Source organism: Artemia sp. Qi Xiang Cuo, chromosome 7 (assembly GCF_049724085.1).
Source record: "Artemia sp. Qi Xiang Cuo chromosome 7, ASM4972408v1, whole genome shotgun sequence".
NCBI lineage: Eukaryota > Metazoa > Arthropoda > Branchiopoda > Anostraca > Artemiidae > Artemia > Artemia sp. Qi Xiang Cuo.
The window spans coordinates 69353760-69376196 of record NC_142800.1 but is presented as its reverse complement, the minus strand read 5'-3'; the positions used below and the strand labels follow the sequence as shown (position 1 = coordinate 69376196).

At 38.2% G+C, this 22437-nt stretch overlaps 1 protein-coding gene across 1 annotated transcript in view; it reads right to left on the bottom strand.

Annotated features, from left to right (window-relative positions):
- The window catches only part of amon (prohormone processing protease amontillado), a 336087-nt gene that overhangs the window by 147558 nt on the left and 166092 nt on the right, over window positions 1-22437 (bottom strand). The window contains exons 4-5 of the mRNA XM_089092529.1: window positions 9544-9690; window positions 8635-8711 (exon numbers count right to left, since the gene is read on the bottom strand). Coding sequence (XP_088948655.1) covers window positions 8635-8711; window positions 9544-9690 — 224 coding nt within the window. The remainder of the gene's footprint in view (window positions 1-8634; window positions 8712-9543; window positions 9691-22437) is intronic.

The window sequence follows — 22437 nt, the reverse complement described above, 5'->3', positions numbered from 1 at the left end:
CGGTTTATGTTTCTTTGGGGTGTTTGAGTATTTTTAGTCTTTGTTCGTCTCTTTGGGGTCTTTGTGTCTTTTTGGGCTGTTTGTGTTTCTTTGGGCTATCTGTGTCTCTTTGGGGTGTTTGTGTCTTTTTGATCTGTTTGTCTTTCTTTTTGATTTTTGTGTCTCTTAGGGACCGTGTGTGTCTCTTTGTGATTTGTGTGTCTCTTTGGGCTGTTTGTGTCTTTTCTTTGGGCTGTTTGAGTCTTTTTGGGCTGTTTTTGTCTCTTTGGGGTGTTTGTGTCTCTTTGAGCTGTGTTTGTTTTTTTGGGCTATGTATGTCTGTTTGGGGTTTTTGTGTCATTTTGATCTGTGGGTATTTCTTTTGGTTGTTTGTGTATCTTATTGACCGTTTGTGTCTCTTTGTGCTATGTGTGTCTCTTTGGGCTTTTTGTTTCATTTTGATCTGTGTGGTTTTTTTTGGATGTTTGTGTCTCTTAGGGACCGTGTGTGTCTCTTTGGGCTATGTGTGTCTCTTTGGGGCGTTTGAATCTTTTGATCTGTATGTGTCTGTATGGGCGTTTTTTGTATCTTTTGTGTGTGTGTTTTTGTATTTTGGGTTTTAGTTTATAATAGGGCTGTGTGTGTATATTTATCCTGTGTGGGTGTATATTTGGGGTGTGTGTGTCTCTTTAGGCTGTGTGTCTCTTTGGGCAGTTTGAATCTTTTTGGTCTGTGTGTGTCTCTTTTGGCTTTTTGTGTCGTTTTGGGCTTTGTGTGTCTCTGTTGGATGTGTGCGTCTCTTTGGGCCGTGTGCATCTCCTTGAGCTGTATGTGTCTCTTGGGCTGTTTGAGTCATTTTGGTCTGTGTGTGTTTCTTTTGGCTGTTTGTGTCTCTTTGGGCAATGTGTGTCTCTTTGGGGATGTTTGCATCTTTTTGGTATGTATGTGTCTGTATGGGCGTTTTTTGTCTCTTTGGGCTGTGTTATGTCTCTTTTGGCTTTGTGTGTCTCTTCGGACTGTGTGTATGTCTCTTTAGCCTGTGTGTGTCTCTTTGGGCTGTGTGTGTCTCTTTATGCTGTGTGTTTCTTTGGGCAGTTTGAATCTTTATGGTCTGTGTGTGTCTCTTTTGACTGTTTGTGTCATTTTGGACTTTGTGTCTCTCTGTTGGATGTGTGCATCTCTTTGGGCCGTGTACGTCTCTTTGAGCTGTATGTGTCTCTTTGGGCTGTGGGTGTCTCTTTGTGATGTGTGTCTCTTTAGGCTGTGTGTGTCTCGTTGGACTGTGTGTCTTTTTTGGGGTGTCTTAGTCTTTTTGGTCTGTAAGTGTCTTTTTGAGCTGTTTGAGTCTTTTAGGTCGGTGTTTGTCTCTTTGGGTTGTGTTTCTCTTTGGGCTGTCTGTGTCTCTTTGAGCTGTTTGTGTCTCTTGAGGCTGTGTGTGTACCTTTGGGCTGTGTGTCTCTTTGGTCTGTTTGAGTCTTTTTTTGGTCTGTTTGTGTGTCTCTTTGGGATGTTTGCGTCTTTTCGGTCTGTGTTTTGTCTCTTTGGGCTGTGTGCGTCTCTTTGGGCTGTGTGTGTTTCTTTTGGCTTTTTGCATCTCTTTGGGATGTGTGTTTCGTTGGACTGTTTGAGTCTTTTTGATCTGTTTGTGTCTCTTTGGGCTGTTTGAGTCTTTTTGGGCTGTGTTTTTGTCTCTTTGGGCTGTTTTGTGTTTCTTTTGTGCTATGTGTGTCTCATTGGGCTGTTTGAATCATTTTGGTCTTTGTGTCTTACTTTTGTTTGTCTGTGTCTCTTAGGGGTCGTATGTGTCACTTTTGTCAATGTGTGTGTCTTTTGGGCGCTTGAATCTGTTGGTCTTTATTTGTTTGATTTTGAGTTTTTTGTCTCTTTGTACTTTTGTTGTTTCTCTTTTGGCGGTGTTTTTCTAATCTTGGTGTGTGTTTCTATTTATACAGTGTGTGTGTCTCTTTGGGTTGTGTGTGTCTCTTTAGGCTGAGTGTCTCTTTGGGCAGTTTGAATCTTTTCGGTCTGTGTGTGTGTCTCTTTTGGCTTTTTGTGTCGTTTTGGGCTTTGTGTGTCTCTGTTGGATGTGTGTGTCTCTTTGGGCCGTGTGCATCTCTTTGAGCTGCATGTGTCTCTTGGGCTGTTTGAGTCATTTTGGTCTGTGTGTGTTTCTTTTGGCTGTTTGTGTCTCTTAGAGGCCATGTGTGTCACTTTGGGCAATGTGCGTCTCTTTGGGGTGTTTGAATTTTTTTGGTATGTCTGTGTCTGTATGGGCGTTTTTTTTCTCTTTTGGCTGTGTGTGTGTGTCTTTGGGCTTTGTGTGTCTCTTCGGACAGTGTGTATTTCTCTTTAGTCTGTGTGTGTCTCTTTAGACTGTGTGTGTCTCTTTAGGCTGTGTGTCTCTTTGGGCAGTTTGAATCTATATGGTCTATGTTTGTGTCTCTTGTGGCTGTTGTTGTCGTGTTAGGCTTTGTGTCTCTCTGTTGGTTTTGTTTATCTATTTGGGCTGTGTAAGTCTCTTTGAGCTGTACGTGTCTCTTTTGAGCTGTGGGTGTCTCTTTGCGATGTGTCTCTATTTATGCTGTGTGTGTCTAGTTGGACTGTGTGTCTTTTTAGGGTGTCTGAGTCTTTTTGGTCTGTATGTGTCTCTTTGGGCTGTTTGAGTCTTTTAGGTCTGTTTTTTGTCTCTTTGGGTTGTGTTTCTCTTTGGGCTGTCTGTGTCTCTTTGAGCTGTTTGTGTCTCTTGAGGCTGTTTGTGTCCCTCTGGGTTGTGTGTCTCTTTGTGCTGTTTGAGTCTTTTTGGTGTGTGTGTGTGTCTATTTGGGCTGTTTGTGTCTTTTTGGTGTGTGTGTGTCTGTTTGGGGTGTGTGTGTCTATTTGGGCTGTGTGTGTTTCTTTGGGCTTTGTGAGTTTCTTTGGGCTGTGTGTCTCGTTGGAATGTTTGAGTCTTTTTGATCTGTTTGTGTCTCTTTGGGCTGTTTGAGTCTTTTTGGGCTGAGTTTGTCTCTTTGGGCTGTTTGTGTCTCTTTGGGCTGTTTGTGTTTCTTTGGGCTATGTGTGTCTCTTCGGACTTTTTGAGTCATTTTGGTCTGTGTTTGTTTCTTTTGACTGTTTGTGTCTCTTAGGGGTCTTGTGTGTCTCTTTGGGCTTTGTGTGTCTCTTTGGGGTGTTTGAATCTTTTTGGTCTGTATGTGTCTCTTTGGGCTTTGTGTGTCTCTTCGGGCTGTGTGTGTCTCTTTTTGTGTGTCACTTCGGGCTGTGTGTGTCTCTTTAGCCCGTGGGTGTCTCTTTGGGCTGTGTGTGTCTCTTTAGGCTGTGTGTCTCTTTGGGCAGTTTGAATCTTTTTGTTCTGTTTGTGTCTCTTTGGGCTGTTTGTGTTTCTTTGGGCTATGTGTGTCTCTTCGGACTGTTTGAGTCATTTTACTTTTTGTGTGTTTCTTTCGGCTGTTTGTGTCTCTTTGGGCTAAGTGTGTCTCTTTGGGGTGTTTGAATCTTTTTGGCCTCTATGTGTCTGTATGAGTGTTTTTATTTTGTCTCTTTTGGGCTGTGTGTGTGTCTCTTTGGGCTTTGTGTGTCTCTTCGGGCTGTGTGTGTCTCTTTAGCCTGTGTGTGTGTCTCCTTGGGCTGTGTGTCTCTTTGGTCAGTTTGAATCTTTTTGGTCTGTGTGTGTCTCTTTTGACTGTTTTTGTGTCGTTTTGGGCTTTGTGTGTCTTTGTTGGATGTGTGCGTCTCTTTGGGCTATGTGCGTCTCTTTGAGCTGTTTGTGTCTTTTTGGGCTGTGGGTGTCTCTTTTTGATGTGTGTCTCTTCAGGCTGTGTATGTCTTGTTAGACTGTGTGTCTTTTTGGGGTGTTTGAGTCTTTTTGGTCTGTATGTGTCTCTTTGGGATATGTGTGTCTCTTTGGGCTGTTTTGAGTCTTTTTGGACTGTGTATGTCTCTTTCGGCTGTTTGTGTTTCTTTGGACTGTGGGTGTCTCTTTGGGCTGCGGGTTGATTGGCAGAAGTATGTATTAGCGAAGTTATAGTGGAGGGCGAGTTGCTAGAGAAAAATCTAAGTTAATAAGGGTTTTTGACCGTAAACTTTTGTAAGAAAATTATGGAAAATACAATTCGTCGGTTCATAGGTGAAACTTAAGTCCAGGTATGGATCGAAAAATAAACTATATATGTAAAATCTGAGCTAATAAGGGTTTTGGATCATAAATTCTAGTTTCCAATAAGAAAATTATGGAAAATACAATTCTATCGTTCAAATGTGAAACCTAGTTCCATTCTCTGGTTCAAATGTAGAAAAACCCGTGTGGGTGAGTTGAAATAAAAAATTTTTAAGAAGAAATGACTGAAAAGTGTTTTGGGGGAGATGGCTTGATTGGCAGAAGGATATATTAGCGAAGTTATAGTGGAGGGCGACAAAGTCTTCAAAGTCAAGGCTATAAGAAAAAAAAGTTCTGGATATTTTTGTAAGTTTGTAGTCTACGCGCTAATGTCATATCAGTAACGATTCTATTTGAACTTTCTCCAAGTTGATCAATCAAATGTGAAACTTAGGTCCATTCTCTGGTTCAAATGTGGAAAAACACGTGTGAGTGAGTTGAAATAAATTTTTTTTTAACAAGAAATGACTGAAAAGTGTTTTGGAGGAGATGGCTTGATTGACCGAAGGATGTATTAGCGAAGTTATAGTAGAGGGCAACAATGCCTTCAAAGTCAAGGCTATAAGAAAAAAAAGTTCCGGATATTTTTGTCGGTTTGTAGTTTTACGCACTAATATCAATATCAGTAATGATTCTATTTGAACTTTCTCCAAGTTGATCAAATTGGTCTCTAAACGGTTTCTGATAAAAAAATAGTTTGGGACAAGAAAAAAAAACTAAAATAATGTCGTGAAATCATTTTCAACACTCAGAGAAGTTTTTTTTTGTGTAAGTTTTTTTGTGTGTATGTGTAAGTTGTATGTGTGTGTGTGTGTAAGTTTTTTTTTGTGTGTGTAATTTTTTTTTTTTGTGTGTAAATTTTTTTTTTTTGTGTTTTTGAGTTTTTATGTGTGTGTAAGTTTTTTTTTTGTGTGTAAGTTTTTGTGTGTGTGTAAGTTTTTATGTGTGTTTTAGTTTTTGTGTGTGTGTTTATTTTTGTGTGTGTGTGTAAGTTTTTGTGTATGTTTTATTTTTTTTGTTAGTGTATGTTTTTTTTGTGTGTGTGTGTAAGTTTTGTGTGTGTGTGTGTGTGTGTAAGTTTTTATGTGTGTGTGTCAGTTTCTGTGTGTGTGTGTGTGTAAGTTATTGCGTGTGTTTGTAAGTTTTTGTGTGTGTGTAAGATTTTGTGTGTGTGTGAAAAATCTAAAAAAATGTTTTGAGTCCCTTTCCTTTGCACCTTTCCAAACGAGCAGGGATTACCCACTGGTTCCTACACATTGCAAAAAAGTGAGCAGTACGAAAACTCCACGTTTTCAAGCAGACTTGTTTATTAGACAACACCCATTTTTAGGGACCAATCAGAGACAGCGGCACCCACTGATATGACACACACATAGAGACGAGACACGCACAGACACGACACACAAACAGAGTCATAGTGAGAGAGACATCCAAAAAGTTGGTTTGATCTAGGTTCACTTAGAGTGGCGCGCCACTGTAAGTGAACCACTGCCCAAATTAACACAAACAGCTCAAAGAGACATAAACATCCAGAAATGGGTGAACGAAGGGCCTCTGAGCCTTCCCCTTGAGGCAGATCCCGTTTATTTTCGATTCTGAGTATTTTTGGTTTTCCCTCCAAAATTGACTCCCCCTCTGCTCTGCCCTAAGAAATGGAGGAAGGAGGGGCCTCTGAGCCTTCCCCTTGAGGCAGATCCCCGTTTATTTCTGATTCTGAGTATTTTTGGTTTTCCCCCAAAAATTGACTCCCCCGCCCCCCAGCCCACAGAAAAGGAGGAAGAAGGGGCCTCTGAGCCTTGCCCTTGAGGCAGATCCCCGTTATTTTCAATTCTGAGCATTTTTGGTTTTCCCTCCAAAATTGACTCCCCCTCTTCCCGGCCCTAAGAAATGGAGGAAGGAGGGACCTCTGAGCCTTCCCCTTGAGGCAGATCCCGTTTATTTTCGATTCTGAGAATTTTTGGTTTTCCCTCCAAAATTGACTCCCCCCTCCCCCCTGTCCTCAGAAATGGAGGAAGGAGGGGCCTCTGAGCCTTGCCCTTGAGGCAGATCCCCTTTATTTTCAATTCTGAGCATTTTTGCTTTTCCCTCCAAAATTGTCCCTCCCCCCTCCCCGGCCCGCCGAAATGGGGGAAGGAGGGGCCTCTGAGCCTGGCCCTTGAGGCAGATCCCATTTATTTTCGAATCTGAGCATTTTTTGGTTTTCCCTCCACAATTGACCCTCCCCCCTCCCCTGCCCTCAGAAATTGGGGAACAAAGGGCCTCTGGGCCTTGGACTTGAGGCAGATTCCCTTTATTTTCGATTCTGATCATTTTTGGTTTTCCCTACAAAATTGACCCTCCCCCCTCCCCTGCCCTCAGAAATTGGGGAACGAAGGGAACGTTAGATCCTATTTTAAATTGACAATACTTTTCAAACGTTACTTGTGTATTATACAGACTACATCGGAGAGGTAAAACTAGGTCAAGTAACAAATTACTTGAGTTAACAATCCATTTGGGGTTACCTTAACTGTTAATCAGTTTAATCCTTTTTTTTCTCCACCGTCATACAATCCAATCACTAATTAGAATCATTCAGACTCCTATTATTCAAAACATTAATTAATATCGTTCATAGAGTCCAATTTGCGAATTCCTTATCCCTTTTTGCAAAAATGTCAAATACTCACTCTCTTTGAAAAGGTGTCAAGCTTCTATAGAATAATGCTGAAATTGCTATGGCAGTACGCAAATAACATAGAAATTGCTAGGGCAGTACGCAAATAGCATAGTCCTATGGCAGTACGCAAATAACATAGAAATTGCTAGGGCAGAACGCAAATAGCATGGTGCTATGGCAGTACGCAAATAACATAGAAATTGCTAGGGCAGTACGCAAATAGCATGGTCCTATGGCTGTACGCAAATAACATAGAGATTCCTAGGGCAGTACGCAAATAGCATGGTCCTATGGCAGTACGCAAATAACATAGAGATTCCTAGGGCAGTACGCAAATAGCATAGTCCTATGGCAGTACGCAAATAACATAGAAATTTCTAGGGCAGTACGCAAATAGCATAGTCCTATGGCAGTACGCAAATAACATAGAAATTGCTAGGGCAGTACGCAAATAGCATAGTCCTATGGCAGTACGCAAATAACATAGAAATTCCTATGGCAGCAAGCAAATTCCATAGATAGTTACTACTTGTATAGTAAAAGAGCCTGGTTAAGTATGTGATGTAAAGAGTAAAAATATGCAGCACAAGCGTGGCATAGGCAGTGGCACAGAATGTGGCACAATTAAAATATAAGCCTGGTTTTATGATGCACAAAAATATAGTCACTAAAAAAGTAGAAGCACGTTGGCTGGAAGTTTCCCACAGGCATTGTCTGAGGAAAGGTTTTAGGCGAAGGGATTCATAGTAAGGTAGGAATAGTACTTTTCCAAGGGGATTCGCTTGTGCTTTCTCAACCTAGGTATAATATAAAAGTATTATATAGGATACATTAATGTTTTGAATAGTTTTACTACCTAACCTAAAAGGTAGTCAAGACAAACGAGGAGACACAAAATTGGAATTGAATGAAAGAAAAACCTCTGAGCGGAGATGAAGGGTGGAAACGAAAATATAACACAACTATAACGTTAACCTAGCACCGTCTATAGAAAAGAAATATTTTCCTATTGATTCTCGCAACAAAATAATGACAGAGACCATAGGATAAAAACGTTTAGTTTACAGTGGAATATTAATATCACAGTAGACAGAATATAACAGTAAGCTTATCGCAGATCATTTCTGGTCATCGTGAACAAAAAGCTCCTCCCACTTCTTTCTGCCTTAGCTTGTTTAGCCTGTTTCTGCATTAGCAGTAAGCTTATCGCAGATCATTTCTGGTCATCGTGAACAAAAAGCTCCTCCCACTTCTTTCTGCCTTAGCTTGTTTAGCCTGTTTCTGCATAAAAGCCCCTGTCCGGGTTTTTATAATGGGTGAGATAGAGAATGATCATACTGGATAATATATGAACTGTGATTAATATAAAGAAAAATTCCCCATTTTCATGTCATTTCGCTCAGTATTTTCAATTTGTGAGTCAAAAGTGTATGAAGAACAATATTAATTGATCAGTCATTACTAATAGTCATTACTAATAGCTCCCAAATCTGAAGAAAAGAAAAAACTCTTATAAACGGGTATTTAAGGATATGCATATACTCAGTAACGTATTTTGCGATGGACATAGTATTTGTGTTTGCAGGGTGGGGGAACTCAGCAAAAAATTCGAAAAAACAGGTGAATTATGTGAAGAAATATAGAACTTCGATGAAACACATAGTGTTGAAGTTTCGAGGGCAGGCGAGAAGCCAAAGGATCCCTATTTTGATTAAAATTTATAAGTCAAACAACTGGAGAGAGTGTTTTATTTTCATGTAAAATAAGTATGGGAAAGTTAAACTACAGAAATGTATGATCAAGATCCTATCCTGCTAAAAAAAAAGAAGTATTAGATATTTACCTGTTAAACCAATCGTCCGTGTATCTAGGATATGGATAAGGGTCGTTGCTGCTGAAGTCAAAGCTCGCTCTTGCATTCTAAAAAAAATGTATAGAAATTTTTTATTTTTCGCATGGAAAGTTGCTTGGGTCTCCCAAGCAGCAGGCATTTACCCAAATTGCGTATAATCCCTTAGAATACAGTATCAGGGCAATATTCTTTTACTTTAATCAAACTTAATAAACAAAATTTTTCAACGGAAAGTAAAGAGCGATAATAGCTCAAATGGGAAGAAATGAAATCCTAAAGTAATCTAACTCAAGGAGACTAATAATTACAACTAAGCTTTGACCCTTTTCATTTTGTAACGACGATTGAACATTCTTTACAGTTTGTAGAACAAAGACAAACATTGGACAGAAAATGTTTGGATTCCGTTCAAAATGTTTCTTATTGTTCTCTAATATTGGCTAATATTAATAATTATTTCTAATATTGCTCTGGATCGTTCTGGAAATTAGGACTCAGTCCCAATTATTCTGGAAAGATGCAATTTTGGAGTACATGTCTTTGTTTGTTGAAGTGGTTGATGAATTGGTGAATTATTTAAATGAAGATCTATTAGAGGATGAATTGTTGACTCGAAGCATTAATGAATTTTGTGAATTTATGAATCTGATGAACATAGCAAGGATTTCGTTGGTTTACAAAGAACTCCAAGATGTTTTCCAGGCTTATTATTGAGCCTTCAACTTCATAAAATGAGTTTATGGGTCTGATGAATTTCTGAATTTCTGTAGTATTTCTGAATCTGATATGTAAATTTAAACGTTGCTATTACGTCAAAATACTAATTCGACAAAAAAAAAACAAAAAAAAACAACAGAACACATTATGAAGATAAGCAAAAATACTGAGAACGCAACTCACATAGTTATTGATTAAGTCAGGATGCATATAATCGACTCCATCATCCATAATGGCTGTTGTCACGTTTTTACCAGTAATACCTTGAGCCCATGCAGCCTCAACATTCAAGTCTAACCGAGGCTTTCCACCGTTCTGTCCTGTATTTTTCTGCAAATAAAATGAATATTGAATTTAAATAACTATTTTGTAGAGAGATCTGAGTTAATGGTAACTGACAACTTTTCCCTCGACGTTCAAAGCGTATTTCTATCAGAAGTTATGGGAAATAACGCATACTTTAAGGCAACTTCGTTGGTTTGATCCTTAAATAGCGTTTTAAAATATGGTTTCTGAAACTGTCAAAAGTCTAACTTACACCGGACACTAAACGAATTGTAATAGGGATAAAAAAAAGAAAAAATAATGCAAATAAGAAATAGTCTATATTTTTTTGATAATGGAAAATGGCCTACGCATATCAACGTCTGCTTAAAACTAATGTTCAGCTTCTAGTTATAAAATCCGAACTTTGTACTTAAACTGTATTTTTTATGGTTTTCATTTAATTTTACTTAAGCAAAAAAAATTACTTCACAGAAGTAAGTTAGACAGTTACTTCAAAGATCTCTGCCGTGTACTGGTAATTTACATACAGACATGACGGCTTGCATCTTTTCAATTAAATATGTTGCCTGTAATAATGATTGACAGCACTTGTATTTGACCCACTCTTAATTCCTATGGCTCAGAAAATGTCTAAGCCTTGCTTGTTTTACTTAGCCAAAATTGGGCTCTTCAGTTGGGCAGAGCAGTTTCTCCAGAGAACGAGTTTCTTTCATAAAATCTGTTGTCTTATTCATAGTCAGCGCAATAGCACTGCCTTAGTAAAGAGCGAAGTGGGCAAAAATTTTTTGTGGTTTTTCTGACCCAGGCACTCCATAGGCTATAAAAGGAGTTGTCATAAAACTTCAAAAGGAGCTTATTTGATTGGAAATTGAAAGTTCTAGTGCCCTTTTAAAGATTCAAAAGTAATTGGAGGGCATATAGCCTTCCCCACGCCCATCATTTCTTTAAACACATACTATCAGAATTTTCAAATAATCCTTTTGTTCAGCATAGTTGAAAAGTTCAGCCATTATGTCTTTGAGGATGTCATACCCCCTACAGCCCTTAAGACAAAGGCTATAAGTTATAACAGTTGACCATTGATTACATACAATGTTTTTATGGAAGCGGTAGTCATATAAACTTTGAGTCAAAAGTGATCATAGAGCAACTAGCCCTCCTCCCTCCTTTCACAAAGTACATCCGATCGAAATTTTGTTATAGCTGTTTTGTTCGATACAGCCCAATCACAATATAGTAATGCCTCCAGGCTTAGAGTAAGCGTTGTAATGCCTCCAGGAGTAAGCGTTGTAAGTTACGCACCTGGGGTATATAGGGTTTTTATAGAAGGACTGGTCGTATTAACTTTGAAGGAGGCTCATTCGATGGGAAATTGAAAGTTCTAATTCCCTTTTTAAGAGTCAAAAGTGATCAGAGGGCAAGTAGCCCCCAAATGCCCTCTTTTCCCCAAACGAATTCGATCAAATTTTGAAATAGCCATTTTGTTCAAAATAGTCCAAATATCATATAACAATGAATACAGGGTTTACACATCCCCCAAAGCCCGGGGGCAAAGTATGTATGTTATGCCCTGGGGGTATATAAGGCTTATATTGAAATTGGAAGTTCTAGTGCCCCTTTAAGAGGAAAATGTTCTTGGAGGGCAAGCAGCCTCTCCCCTCCACCCATCATTTCCCAAAACACATCCAATCGAAATTTTGAGACATGTATTTTGCTCCCCATACATGAAAGGTCCAGTAATTATGTCTCTGGGGTGGCAATCTCCCCCCCCCCAGAGTCCTTAGGGCAACGGCTGCAAGTTAGGATATTTGTCCATTGTTTACATATACTAAATGTTATTGATAAAGGTGGGCATGTTCGACCTTGACTTTCCAAAAGGACGATGGGGCATTCAGGGGAGCCTTTCAGAAAATGTTGATGGAAGTGTTGACCTAAATCAGAATTTTGTGTGCATACGGGATGGCAAATGGATGGCTTTCAGGAAATGATTAGGGAGATGATGAATTGACCAAAAAAGAATATCTTCATGCTATTACTACTGCTACTAATACCACTACTATCACTACTACTGCTACTACCACTAAAACTACTACTTTTGTAGCGAGGTCTATCAAGGCTGAGGATATTAAAATGAACATCTGAGGAAATGTTGAAGGGAGAGTTGAACCGAATCAAAACATACTATGTGCATAAAGTTTGTCAAAAGGGCCTATCAGCCATGTTTTGGAACGGCTTACTGTATCGAGATTAAACTTCTGGGACATCATGAGGGGGGCGTTCAACAGACCAAAAGGTAACATGTACAAGCAGTTATGTACAACATGTACAAGCAGGCAACTATTACTGTTACTACTACTGCAAATGCAAATTTATTATTCAGGGCTGAATCTAGGGGGGCTGGAGGGGGAAAGCGCCCCGGGAGGCAACACAAGTTTAAACTGTAAAATTTTGGAGCAAAGATTGTAATATCTATGGTATTGATGGTACGGCAGGGGGGCGGCAAAGTCTACATCTCCCCCCCCTAAAAACAACTCCGGCTCTTTTATTACTGCTACTACTGCTCTTATTACTACCACTACTACTACGATACTAGCACTATTAAGGCTACTATTACTGATATTCATTCCTTAAAGTTTCAATAATTTTAATTTTTTAAAGTTGAAAATCTGAAAACAATTAATTTTTTTTTTCAGTAAAGCACAAATTATGTTCAGGTCTGCAGAAGGCAAGGGGGTTGTGCACTACTTATGTTAATTTCTGCTCGTTTTGGGTATAATTTATTTATTGATAGTGATTTGTGGTATTTTTACGCTTGGAGGATTATTTGACTTTATTTCTGGTCATTTTTGGTTTTACAGAACTCTTTACTTTTCTTTGAAAAATTTAACTTATGGAAAAAGTGTTTCAAATTAATTTAAAACAGAATCACATAATTTTTCAAATTCTTTTAGTAGGGTAAAAAAAAATGAACAGACATTTTTGTGGCGGTAAAGTCTACATCTCCCCCCCCCCTAAAAAAACTCCGGCTCTGCTATCACTGCTACTACTGCTTAAATTGGAGCTTTCAGAGAATGCTTAAAGAGGAAGATCAATTGACCAAAAAGCAATATGAGCAAGCTACTACTAATACTACCACCACTGCTATTTTTACTACTACTACTACTACTACTACTACTACTAATTTGCATATATAGTTTTTGCAATATAATTTGCACTTTACTGAAAAAAAATGAATGTGGATTCACATTTTAATATACATATACTGATATTCACTCCTGAAAGTTTCAATTAATTTGATTTATTAAAGTTAAAATTGTAAAAACAATTACATTTTTTTGTTTTCAGTAAAGCACAAATTGTGGTCAGGTCTTCAGAAAACAAGGAGGTTGTGCCCTACTCATGTTAATTTCTGCTCATTTTGAGTTTGCCTCTGCTATTTAGTGTAATTTCTCTTTGTTTTGGGTATCACTTATTTATTGATGATGATTTGTGGTATTTACGCTTGGAAGATTATTCGACCTTATTTCTGCTCATTTTTGGTTTTACAGAAGACTTTACTTTTCTTTGAAATACTCAATTTGTGGAAAAAGTGTTTTAATTAATTTAAGACAGAATCACATCACTTTTAAAATTTTTTGGAGGGTAAAAAAATTAAAATGACGTTTTTTTTAAAGAAAAGCAAAATTATCTAGAAAAATTTAACGGTGGTTTTAGATGACGGTATAGTTGATACAAAATTTGGCTTTCTGTGGGTATTGTTTAAAGAGAAACGTCGTCGTCGTAGAAACTTCAATGGGGGCTCAATTGATTGGAAATCGAGAGTTCTAGTACCCTTTTTAAGAGTCAAAGTGATTGGAAGGCAACTAACACCCCTTCCACTCCCACCATATCACCAAAGACATCCAGTCAAAATTTTGAGATAGCCATTTTGTTCTAAGTAGTTCATTGCCAGATAGAAATTATGTTTCTGAGGAGGACAGTCCCCCCACAGTCTTCAGGGCAAGGGTTGTAAGTTATGCCCTGGGGGCATATAAGGTTTTTATAGAATGCTTTGTCGTAGAAACTTCGAAAAGGACTCATTCAATTGGAAATTCAAAGGGCTAATGAACTTTTTAATAGTCGAAAGTGATTGGAGGGAAACTAACCCCCCTCTCATGCCCACTTTTTCCCGAAAGACATCCAATCACAATTTTGAGATAACCATTTTGTTCAACGTAGTTGAAAATCCTGGATATTAGGTCTTTGAACATGACAACCTCCCGTCCCCACACCCCTCAGAGCAAGGGTCGTAAGTTATGCCCTGGGGGCATATAAAGTTTTTATAGAAAACGTTGTCGTAGAAACTTCAAAAAGTGTTCATTCGATTGGAAATTTAAATGGCTATAATTATTATATAATGACTATTATTGACTATTATTATATTAAAAGTTATGCCCTGGGAGCATATATGGTTCTTATGGGAGGAATTCTCGTAAAACTTCAGAGAAGGGTCGTTTGATTGGAAAATTGAAAGTTATAGTTGACTTTTTAAGCGCCAAAAGATATCAGAGGGTAGCCACCCCCTCCCTTCCAAACCCTTTTTTCGCAAATGCATCAATACAATTTTGAGATAGCTATTTTTTTTAAAAATAGTCCAAAGATCATATAAAAAAACTCTGGTGTCGACACAATTCCCCAGGGCCGGGGGGTTATGCCCTGGGGGCATATATGGTTCTTATAGAAGGGATGCTCGTATAAACTTCAGTGAGGGTTCGTTTGATTGAGAATAGAGTTCTAGTTCACTTTGAACGAGTCAAAAGAGACCGAAGGGCAATTGCCCCCCCCCCCCTCACGGCTTTTTCCCCAAATCCGATACAAGTTTTGGGATAGCCATTTTGTTAAAAATAGTTCAAACAACAGAAAATAAAACTCCGAGGTTGACATAAACCAATTTTTTCATTTTGATATTTTTACTTTGATACCAGTTTTGATACTTTGATGAATATTTGATTTTTTTTTAAGTTTTATTTTGAAATAAGTAACTTTTAAAACTTGAAACTTTTTGCAATCAAAAACGAACAAAAATCAATCAAACAAACTTTCTGAAAAATAAGTTTTTCAAAGAAAATTAAAGACCATTTTAAACTTAAGCTCAGCAGATACAAATACTTGTTAAAATTCAAACTCAAAACGACCAGAAATCATAAGTAAAGAATAGTGTGGACACAATGTGTTTTTTTTTTCTATACCCGGGCACTTCGTATCCAAGGAGTTACCGTAGAAACTTCAAAAAGGGCTCGTTCGATTGGAAATTGGAGTGGCTAGTGCCCTTTTTAATAGTTGAAAGCGATAGGAGGGCAACTAGCCCCCCCACGCCCATCATTCCCCCATACACATCTAATCAAAATTTTAAGATAGCCATTTTGTTCAGTGTAGTTGATTTCCAGATAGAAAATATCTTTTTGAGGAGGACACACTCCCACAACCCTCGGGGCAAGGGTTTTAAGTTATGCCCTGAGGGAATATAAGAATGATGTGGGCACAATGTACTATGTATTATTTTTTTCCTTTTGAGAAGGACACTTCATATGGAAGGGGTCGTCGTAGAAACTTCAAAAGGGGCTCATTCGATTGCAAATTGAGAGTTCTAGTGCCCTTTTAATAGTCGAAAGTGATTTGAGGGCAACTAGCCCCCGACCCCCACGACCATCATTCCCCCCAACACATCCAATCAAAATTTTGAGATAGCTATTTTGTTGAGCGTAATTGATTTCCAGATAGAAAATATGTCTTTGAGGAGGACACTCCCCCACAACCCTCAGGGCAAGGGTTTTAAGTTGTGCCCTGGGGGCATATAAGGTTTTTATAGAAGGCGTTGTCGTAGAAACTTCAAAACAGGCTCATTCGATTGGAAATTCGAAGGGCTAGTACCCTTTTTAATAGTCAAAAGGGATTGGAAGGCAACTAGCCCCCCCACACCCATTATTCCCTCAAACACATCCAATTAAAATTTTGAGATAGCCATTTTGTTCAGCGTAGTTGATTTCCAAATATAAAATATGTTTTTGAGGAGGAGACTCCCCCACTACCCTCAGGGTAATGGTTTTAAGTTATGCCCTGGGGGCATATAAGGTTTTTACAGAAGGCGTTATCGTAGAAACTTCAAAAAGGCCTATTCGATTGGAATTTCAAAGGGCTAGTGCCCTTTTTAATAGTTGAAAGTGATTGGAGGGAAACTAGCCCCCCCCCCTCACGCCCGTCACTTCCCTAAACACATCCAATCAAAATTTTGATATAGCCATTTTGTTCAGCGTAGTTGATTTCCAGATAGAAAATGCTTTTTTGAGGAGGACACTCCCTCACAATCCTCAGGAAAAGGATTATAAGTTATGCCCTGGAGGCATATAAGGTTTTTATTGAAATATTTGTCGTAGAAACTTGAAAAAGGGTTCATTCGACTTGAAATTCAAAGGGATAGTACCCTCTTTAATAGTCAAAAGTGATTGGAGGGTAACTAACCCCCTTCTCACGCCCACCTTTTCCCCAAACACATCCAATAAAAATGTTGAGATAGCCATTTTGTTCAGCGTAGTTGATTTTCAAATAGAAAATATATTTTTCAGGAGGACACTCCTGAAAAATATCCAAATTGACTTAATTAGAAAGCTTCACCACAGTACTGAAGTGTGTTTTGTTATTATTAGTAGTAGAAGTATCATCGTTAGCAAGCTCCTCCCTTAATATTAGATCGAAAAGGTGCATACCCGGGCATTGAAGAACCTATTTTAGTTTCACCGATCTTCTACTAAATAAATATCCATCGTTATTTTATAAACAATGCCGAAGCAGCTCTATGGATGGTTTCGAGCGTAATCTAAGAGAAGATCAAATACCAAATTGAATGCTTTTGTCTCTGAGAGATTGTATAGAAGATGCTCAGGTCTGATAGAAGGTTCCATGGCAACATCTTCCCCTGCATAGAACAGTCAGTGGGAAATCCCTCTCAATATGTTGTCATGCAAATGTGTTATATATAAATAATCGTTCTTATCAGAAACATCATATTCTGTCAAGCAAACTATCGATAAACGCAATGAGCCAAGCTTGATCAAAATTATCCAGGTACTTCAAAGAAGAGGAAAAGAAAAAAAACATGTAAGTGATATGTCTTATGAGGATGAAGAGATGATGCCTAAGTAAAGAGTGTTGTGGGCACGATGTATTATTTTTTTTCTCGCCAAGGCACTTCGTATAAAAGGAGTTGTCGTAGAAACTTCGGAAGCAGCTCATTCAAGTAAAAATTGAATGTTTTAGTGCCCTTTTTAAGAGTCAAGAGTGATTGGAACGCAACCAGCCCCCATCCTACACCCATTAGCTCCCCAGACCCACCCAATCAAAATTTTGGGATAGCCATTTTGTTTAGCATAGTCGAGAAGTCCAGAAACTATCTGTCTGGTGGTGTCACCGCCCCCAGGCCTTGGGTAAGCCATGCATTTCACTCATTGTTTACATATAGTATTTGCTATTAAGAAAGGTAAGACTATTTGACCTTCAGTTTTCAAACAGACAAAGGACATTCAGGTGAACCTTTCAGAGAATATTAAGGAGAATATTGAACAAAATAAAAACAAATTCAACATGTTATGTGCGTACGGGTTGTCAAAAGAACGTAACTCAGGAAAGACAGAGTGTATTCATCTAGAACTGTCAGGCAATGACGAAAGGGGATGATTCATTGACCAAAAAGGCACTATTTGCACACTACTACTATTACTTGGTGAACAGTTGAGGAAATATTAAGGGGAAAGTTAAACTAAATCAAAACATACTATATGCATACAAATTGTCAAATGGGCGTTTCAGCGATATCTTTTGAATGGCTCACCGTATCAAGCTGATACTTCTAGGTCATCATGAGGGGATATTTAACTGACCGATGTTACTACCAGGGTTATAATTTGCTATGGATTAGGGGGGCAACTGTCCCTTCAGACCCAAGTTTGCCCCCCCCCAGACTTCAGTTTGCCCCCTAGCCTAAATTTAGTTTCTGCAAAAAATCTGGTCAATACTAGGATAAGCCTGAGAAATTATCCAGAGAATCAGGTCAGTTTTATTTGTATATCTTTGCCTTCATGGTAATATATGGATCGTTTTTCACTTTTCACTGTCATTTTCACTTGTTTTTGGAAAATTGGTTCCAACTTGGACCCTCCCCCCAAGATTTTGACGAAATTACGCCAATGGTTATTACTACCATTAATTAAATACTACTACTGCTACTACTACTCCTACTACTAACATACTGATACTATTAAGGCTAAGGGCATGAAGGTGAAAATTTGAGATAATATTGTGTGGAAATTTCATCTAAATCAAAAGTGCCGAATTTTCTGCAGAAGTCAAGAATTTTGCAAAATTTCAGCTAATTTTGAAAAATTGCTGCCGAAATTTTTGCCTTCGGTAAACATTTTACCAAATACCGAAAAATTTCGGGGTGGAGGCACCCCCCCTTGGGACGCCCCTGATCCAAATACTACTTCTGTTGCAACTAAACTAAGCCTAAGAGTATTAAGATGAAGTTTTCTGGAAGTGCTGAAGGGGAAGCTGAACTGAATTAAAACATACTATGAACATACAGGTTATCAAAAGGGTATATTGGTAATATCATGGCAACGGCAAATTGCATTTATTTGAAACTTCCAGAGCTTGGTGAGGGGGATGTTCAACTGACCAAAAGACAATATGTTAATACTACTGCTATTACTAGTACTAGTGCTAAATATTACTACTACTAGTCCTACAACTAGTACTACTAGTGCTCTTACTACTATACTGTTATTACTGTAAATACTACTACTGGTGCTAATACTATTACTGTGACTACTGCTACATCTATGGCTAACGGTTAAATTTACAGGGAATATTGCAGGGGAAGTTGAAGGGGGTATCACAACACGCCGTTTGCATGCAGGTTATCAGAAGGAGTGATCAGCAATACCTTAGGAGTGGTTTTGGTATATAAGGTTGAATCTTAAAGGGCTTGTTGTGGCTGGTATCGAACTAATCAAATGGCAATATTTGGATCCTACTATTATTACTACTACTACTGCAAATACTACTGTTACTACTACTGCTACTACTACTGCTGCTACTGCTACTAAAGATAAGGTTTACTACTACTAGTGGTAATAGTAGTAATTCTACTACTTGTGCTATTTCTACTGGTACTGCTACAACTACTATTACTATTAAAGGAGAGGTTATTAAGGCGAAATTTATGAAGATTGCTGAAACAGCGTTGAAGTAAATCAAAATACGTTATGCGCTTACAGTTCGTCAAGAGGAATTGCCAGGAATGCCTCAGGAAAGGTTTATGCTATTAAATAGAAAGTTTCAGCGTTTGTTGAGGCGGATATTGAAAATAACCAAAGGTGCTACGTGCACACTGCTGCTAATGTGACTACTACTGCTATAATTATTGCTACTACTGAAGCAAAGGGTATTAAAATGAAACTTTCAAGGAATGTTTAGACCGACTTTGAACTAAATCAAAATGAACTATGAGCATGTAGATTTTCAAAAGGCCATAACAGTAATATTTCAGGAACGGCTTACATAATTAAGTTGGAGCTTTCTGGATATGTTGTAGTGGATTTTGAGCTAACCAAGAGACACTATAGCCGTACTACTAATAATCCTACTACTACAATTGATATAACTAATAACGCTAAGGATATTAAGGTGAAATATTTAGGGAACGTTTAGGGGGAGTTTCAAATAAACGAAAAAAAATATATGTACGCAAATTTTCTAAGGGGCATGTAGGTAATATGATAGACAACGCAGCGCTATCATATACACTTCTAAACAGCCCGATTCGAATGGAAATTAAAAGTTTTAGTCCCCTTTTTTCGGAGTCAAAAGGGATTGGAGGGCCAGCAGCAGCCGTCCCAAGCCTTTTAATTATCCAAATATATCAAATTGAAATTTGAGATAGTCATTTTGCTCAGGATAGTTGAAAAGTCCAGTAACTATGTCTTTGGGGATGTTAGAGATGTCAACCCCCCAGAGTCCTCAGAGCAAGGGCTTTAAGTTAAACAATTTACCCAATGTTCATATATAGTATTTGTTACTGGTAAAGACGGCAAGTTTGACATTTGGTGTTCAAAAAGACGAAGAACATTCAAGTTTAGCTTTCGGGGAATGTTGAGGGGAGTTCTAAACTAAATCAAAATAGGTTATGTCCATGCAGGTTGTCAAAAGAGGAAAACTTAGGAATAACTTTGGGTACTAAGTTGGAACGTTAAGGGGATGATTAGGGGTATGATCAATTGATCAAGGGCATTTTGAATGGGATGTTGAAGTAACCGAAAGGCACTTTGTGCAAGTTACCACTATCTCCAATATTATGACTGCTAAGATTACGACTTCTACTAAGGTTAATTAATGCGAAACTTTCAGGAAACATTATGGTAGTTGAAGGTGTTGAAGTAATCCATAACCACACTGTGTGGATTCAGGTTGTCAAAACGATGTTTGCGCAATTTCTTAGGAATAGCTTAGAGTGTTAAAATGAAACTTTCCGGACGTGTTGAGAGGGATGTTCAACTAACCAAAAGGTATTTTGTGTATATTTCTACTACTACCACTGATGCAACAAGAACCACCATTGCAACAACTACCCCTACTAGTGAGGCTAAGGGTAGGAAGCTGGGACTTTCACGGAGTGCGTAGGGGGATTTTGAAATAAATAAGAACATACTCTACACAAGCAGGTTGTCAAAAGCGCTATCAGCAGTACCCTAGGAACGGTCTAGAGTGTTAAACAGAAACTTTCAGGACATATTAAGGGGTATGTCGAACCATACACAATGCGAAATCTGCACACTACTACAGCTACTAACGCTACTACTACTAATAGTGCTAAAACTACTACTACAGCTTTTACTGTTACTACGACTGCTACTGGCACCACTACTACTTTGAAGTTTACTACTAGCCCCACTGAAGCTAAGGGTGTCACCGTTAAACTTTCAGGGAATGTTGAAGAGGATAGTGAACTAAATTGAAACACGCTATGTAGATGCAGGTAATTAAAAGACCGTAACAGTTCCATCTCAGGAACAGCTTAGAGTATCAAGTTGAAACTCTCAGTGAGTGTTAAGGGGGATGATAACCCACCAAAAAGTGACTATTTGTATACTACCGTGCTACTTCCACTGCTGCTAAAAATTAAATAAAAAAACAAGTTTTTTTTAACTGAAAGTAAGGGGCGACATTAAAACTTAAAACGAACAGAAATTATTCCGTATATGAAAGGGGTTGTTCCCCTCAACGCCTCGCTCTTTACGCTAAAGTTTGTTATTGTTTTAAAGAATAAAGTTGTAAGACAGAGTCAAACTTTAGCTTAAAGAGCGAGTCGTTGAGGAGGAACAACCCCTTTCATATAGGGAATAATTTCTGTTCGTTTTAAGTTTTAATGTCGCTCCTTACTTTCAGTTAAAAAAACTTGTGTTTTTTTTTATTTAATTCCTGAATGTTTTTGAATTAATGTAGCTTTGATTTTGGTTCACCGTGCATGAATAATTAAAGCGAAATTCACATATTAATTTTCCTTTTTTTGGCTAAATGGCTTTCTTGAAATTTTGTTCTGACGTAACTTACGAATTAACTTACGTAACGAATTTCTATATTCGTATGTTTTTTTTTGTCTCTTTACGCTAAAGTTCGAATTTTGTTCGAATCACAAACCCCTGAATCACAAAGGCTGGTTAATTAGAATAGGTAGCTCTTTTGAAAGTACTAAAACAACTTTAGCGTAATGAGCGAGGCATTGACTAGGGGTAGAACCCCGTAACATACGTAATCATTTCTGTTCGCTTTAAGTTTTAATGTTGCTCCTTACTTCAGTTGAAAAAACTTTTTTTTTAATTTAATATCTGATCGTTTTTTAAATAATACTGGGAAATCCGACGCCCCCTTCATAGGAATGTCCCTTCTCCCAAGTAAACATCCTCCATGGAAAGATTCTCCCCCGTAACGCCTACAACGACCCCCCCCCCACCAGAAAAAAAAATCCACCTGAAAACGCCTGTATACTTCCCAATACCCAGAACTTATAATATATAAACAATGGGCAAAGTTCATAACTTGCAGCCCTTCCCCAAGGAACTTTGGGGGATTAAGTCATCCTCAAAGACATATTAATCAGATTTTCGACTATGCTGAACAAAATGGCTATCTCCAATCTTGATTGGGTGACTTCGGGAAAAAAATGAGCGTGGAAGGGGACCAAGTTGCCCTCCAATTTTTTTGGTCACTTAAAAAGGGTATTAGAACTTTTAATTTCCGTTCGAATGAGCCCTCTAACGATATTCTAGGACTACTCGATCGATACGATCACCCCTGAAAAAAAAAAAAAAAACACGCATCCGTGATCTTTCTTCTGGCAAAAAATAAAAAATTCCACATTTTTGCAGATAGGAGCTTGAAACTTCTATAGTAGTGTTCTTGGATATGCTGAATCTGATAGTGTGATTTTGTGAAAGTTCTATGACTTTTAAGGGTTGTTTCCCCCTTATTTCGAAAATAAGGCAAATTTTCTCAGGCTCGTAAGTTTGAACGGGTAAGACTAAAGTTCATAAAACTTATATATTTGAAATCAGCATAAAAATCTAATTCCTTTGATGTATCTATTGGTATCAATTTTTCGTTTTTTAGAGTTTCGGTTACTATTGAGCCGGGTCGCTCCTTACTTACAGTTCGTTACCACGAACTGTTTGATATTACTTTTAAAGCTAAGGGCATTAA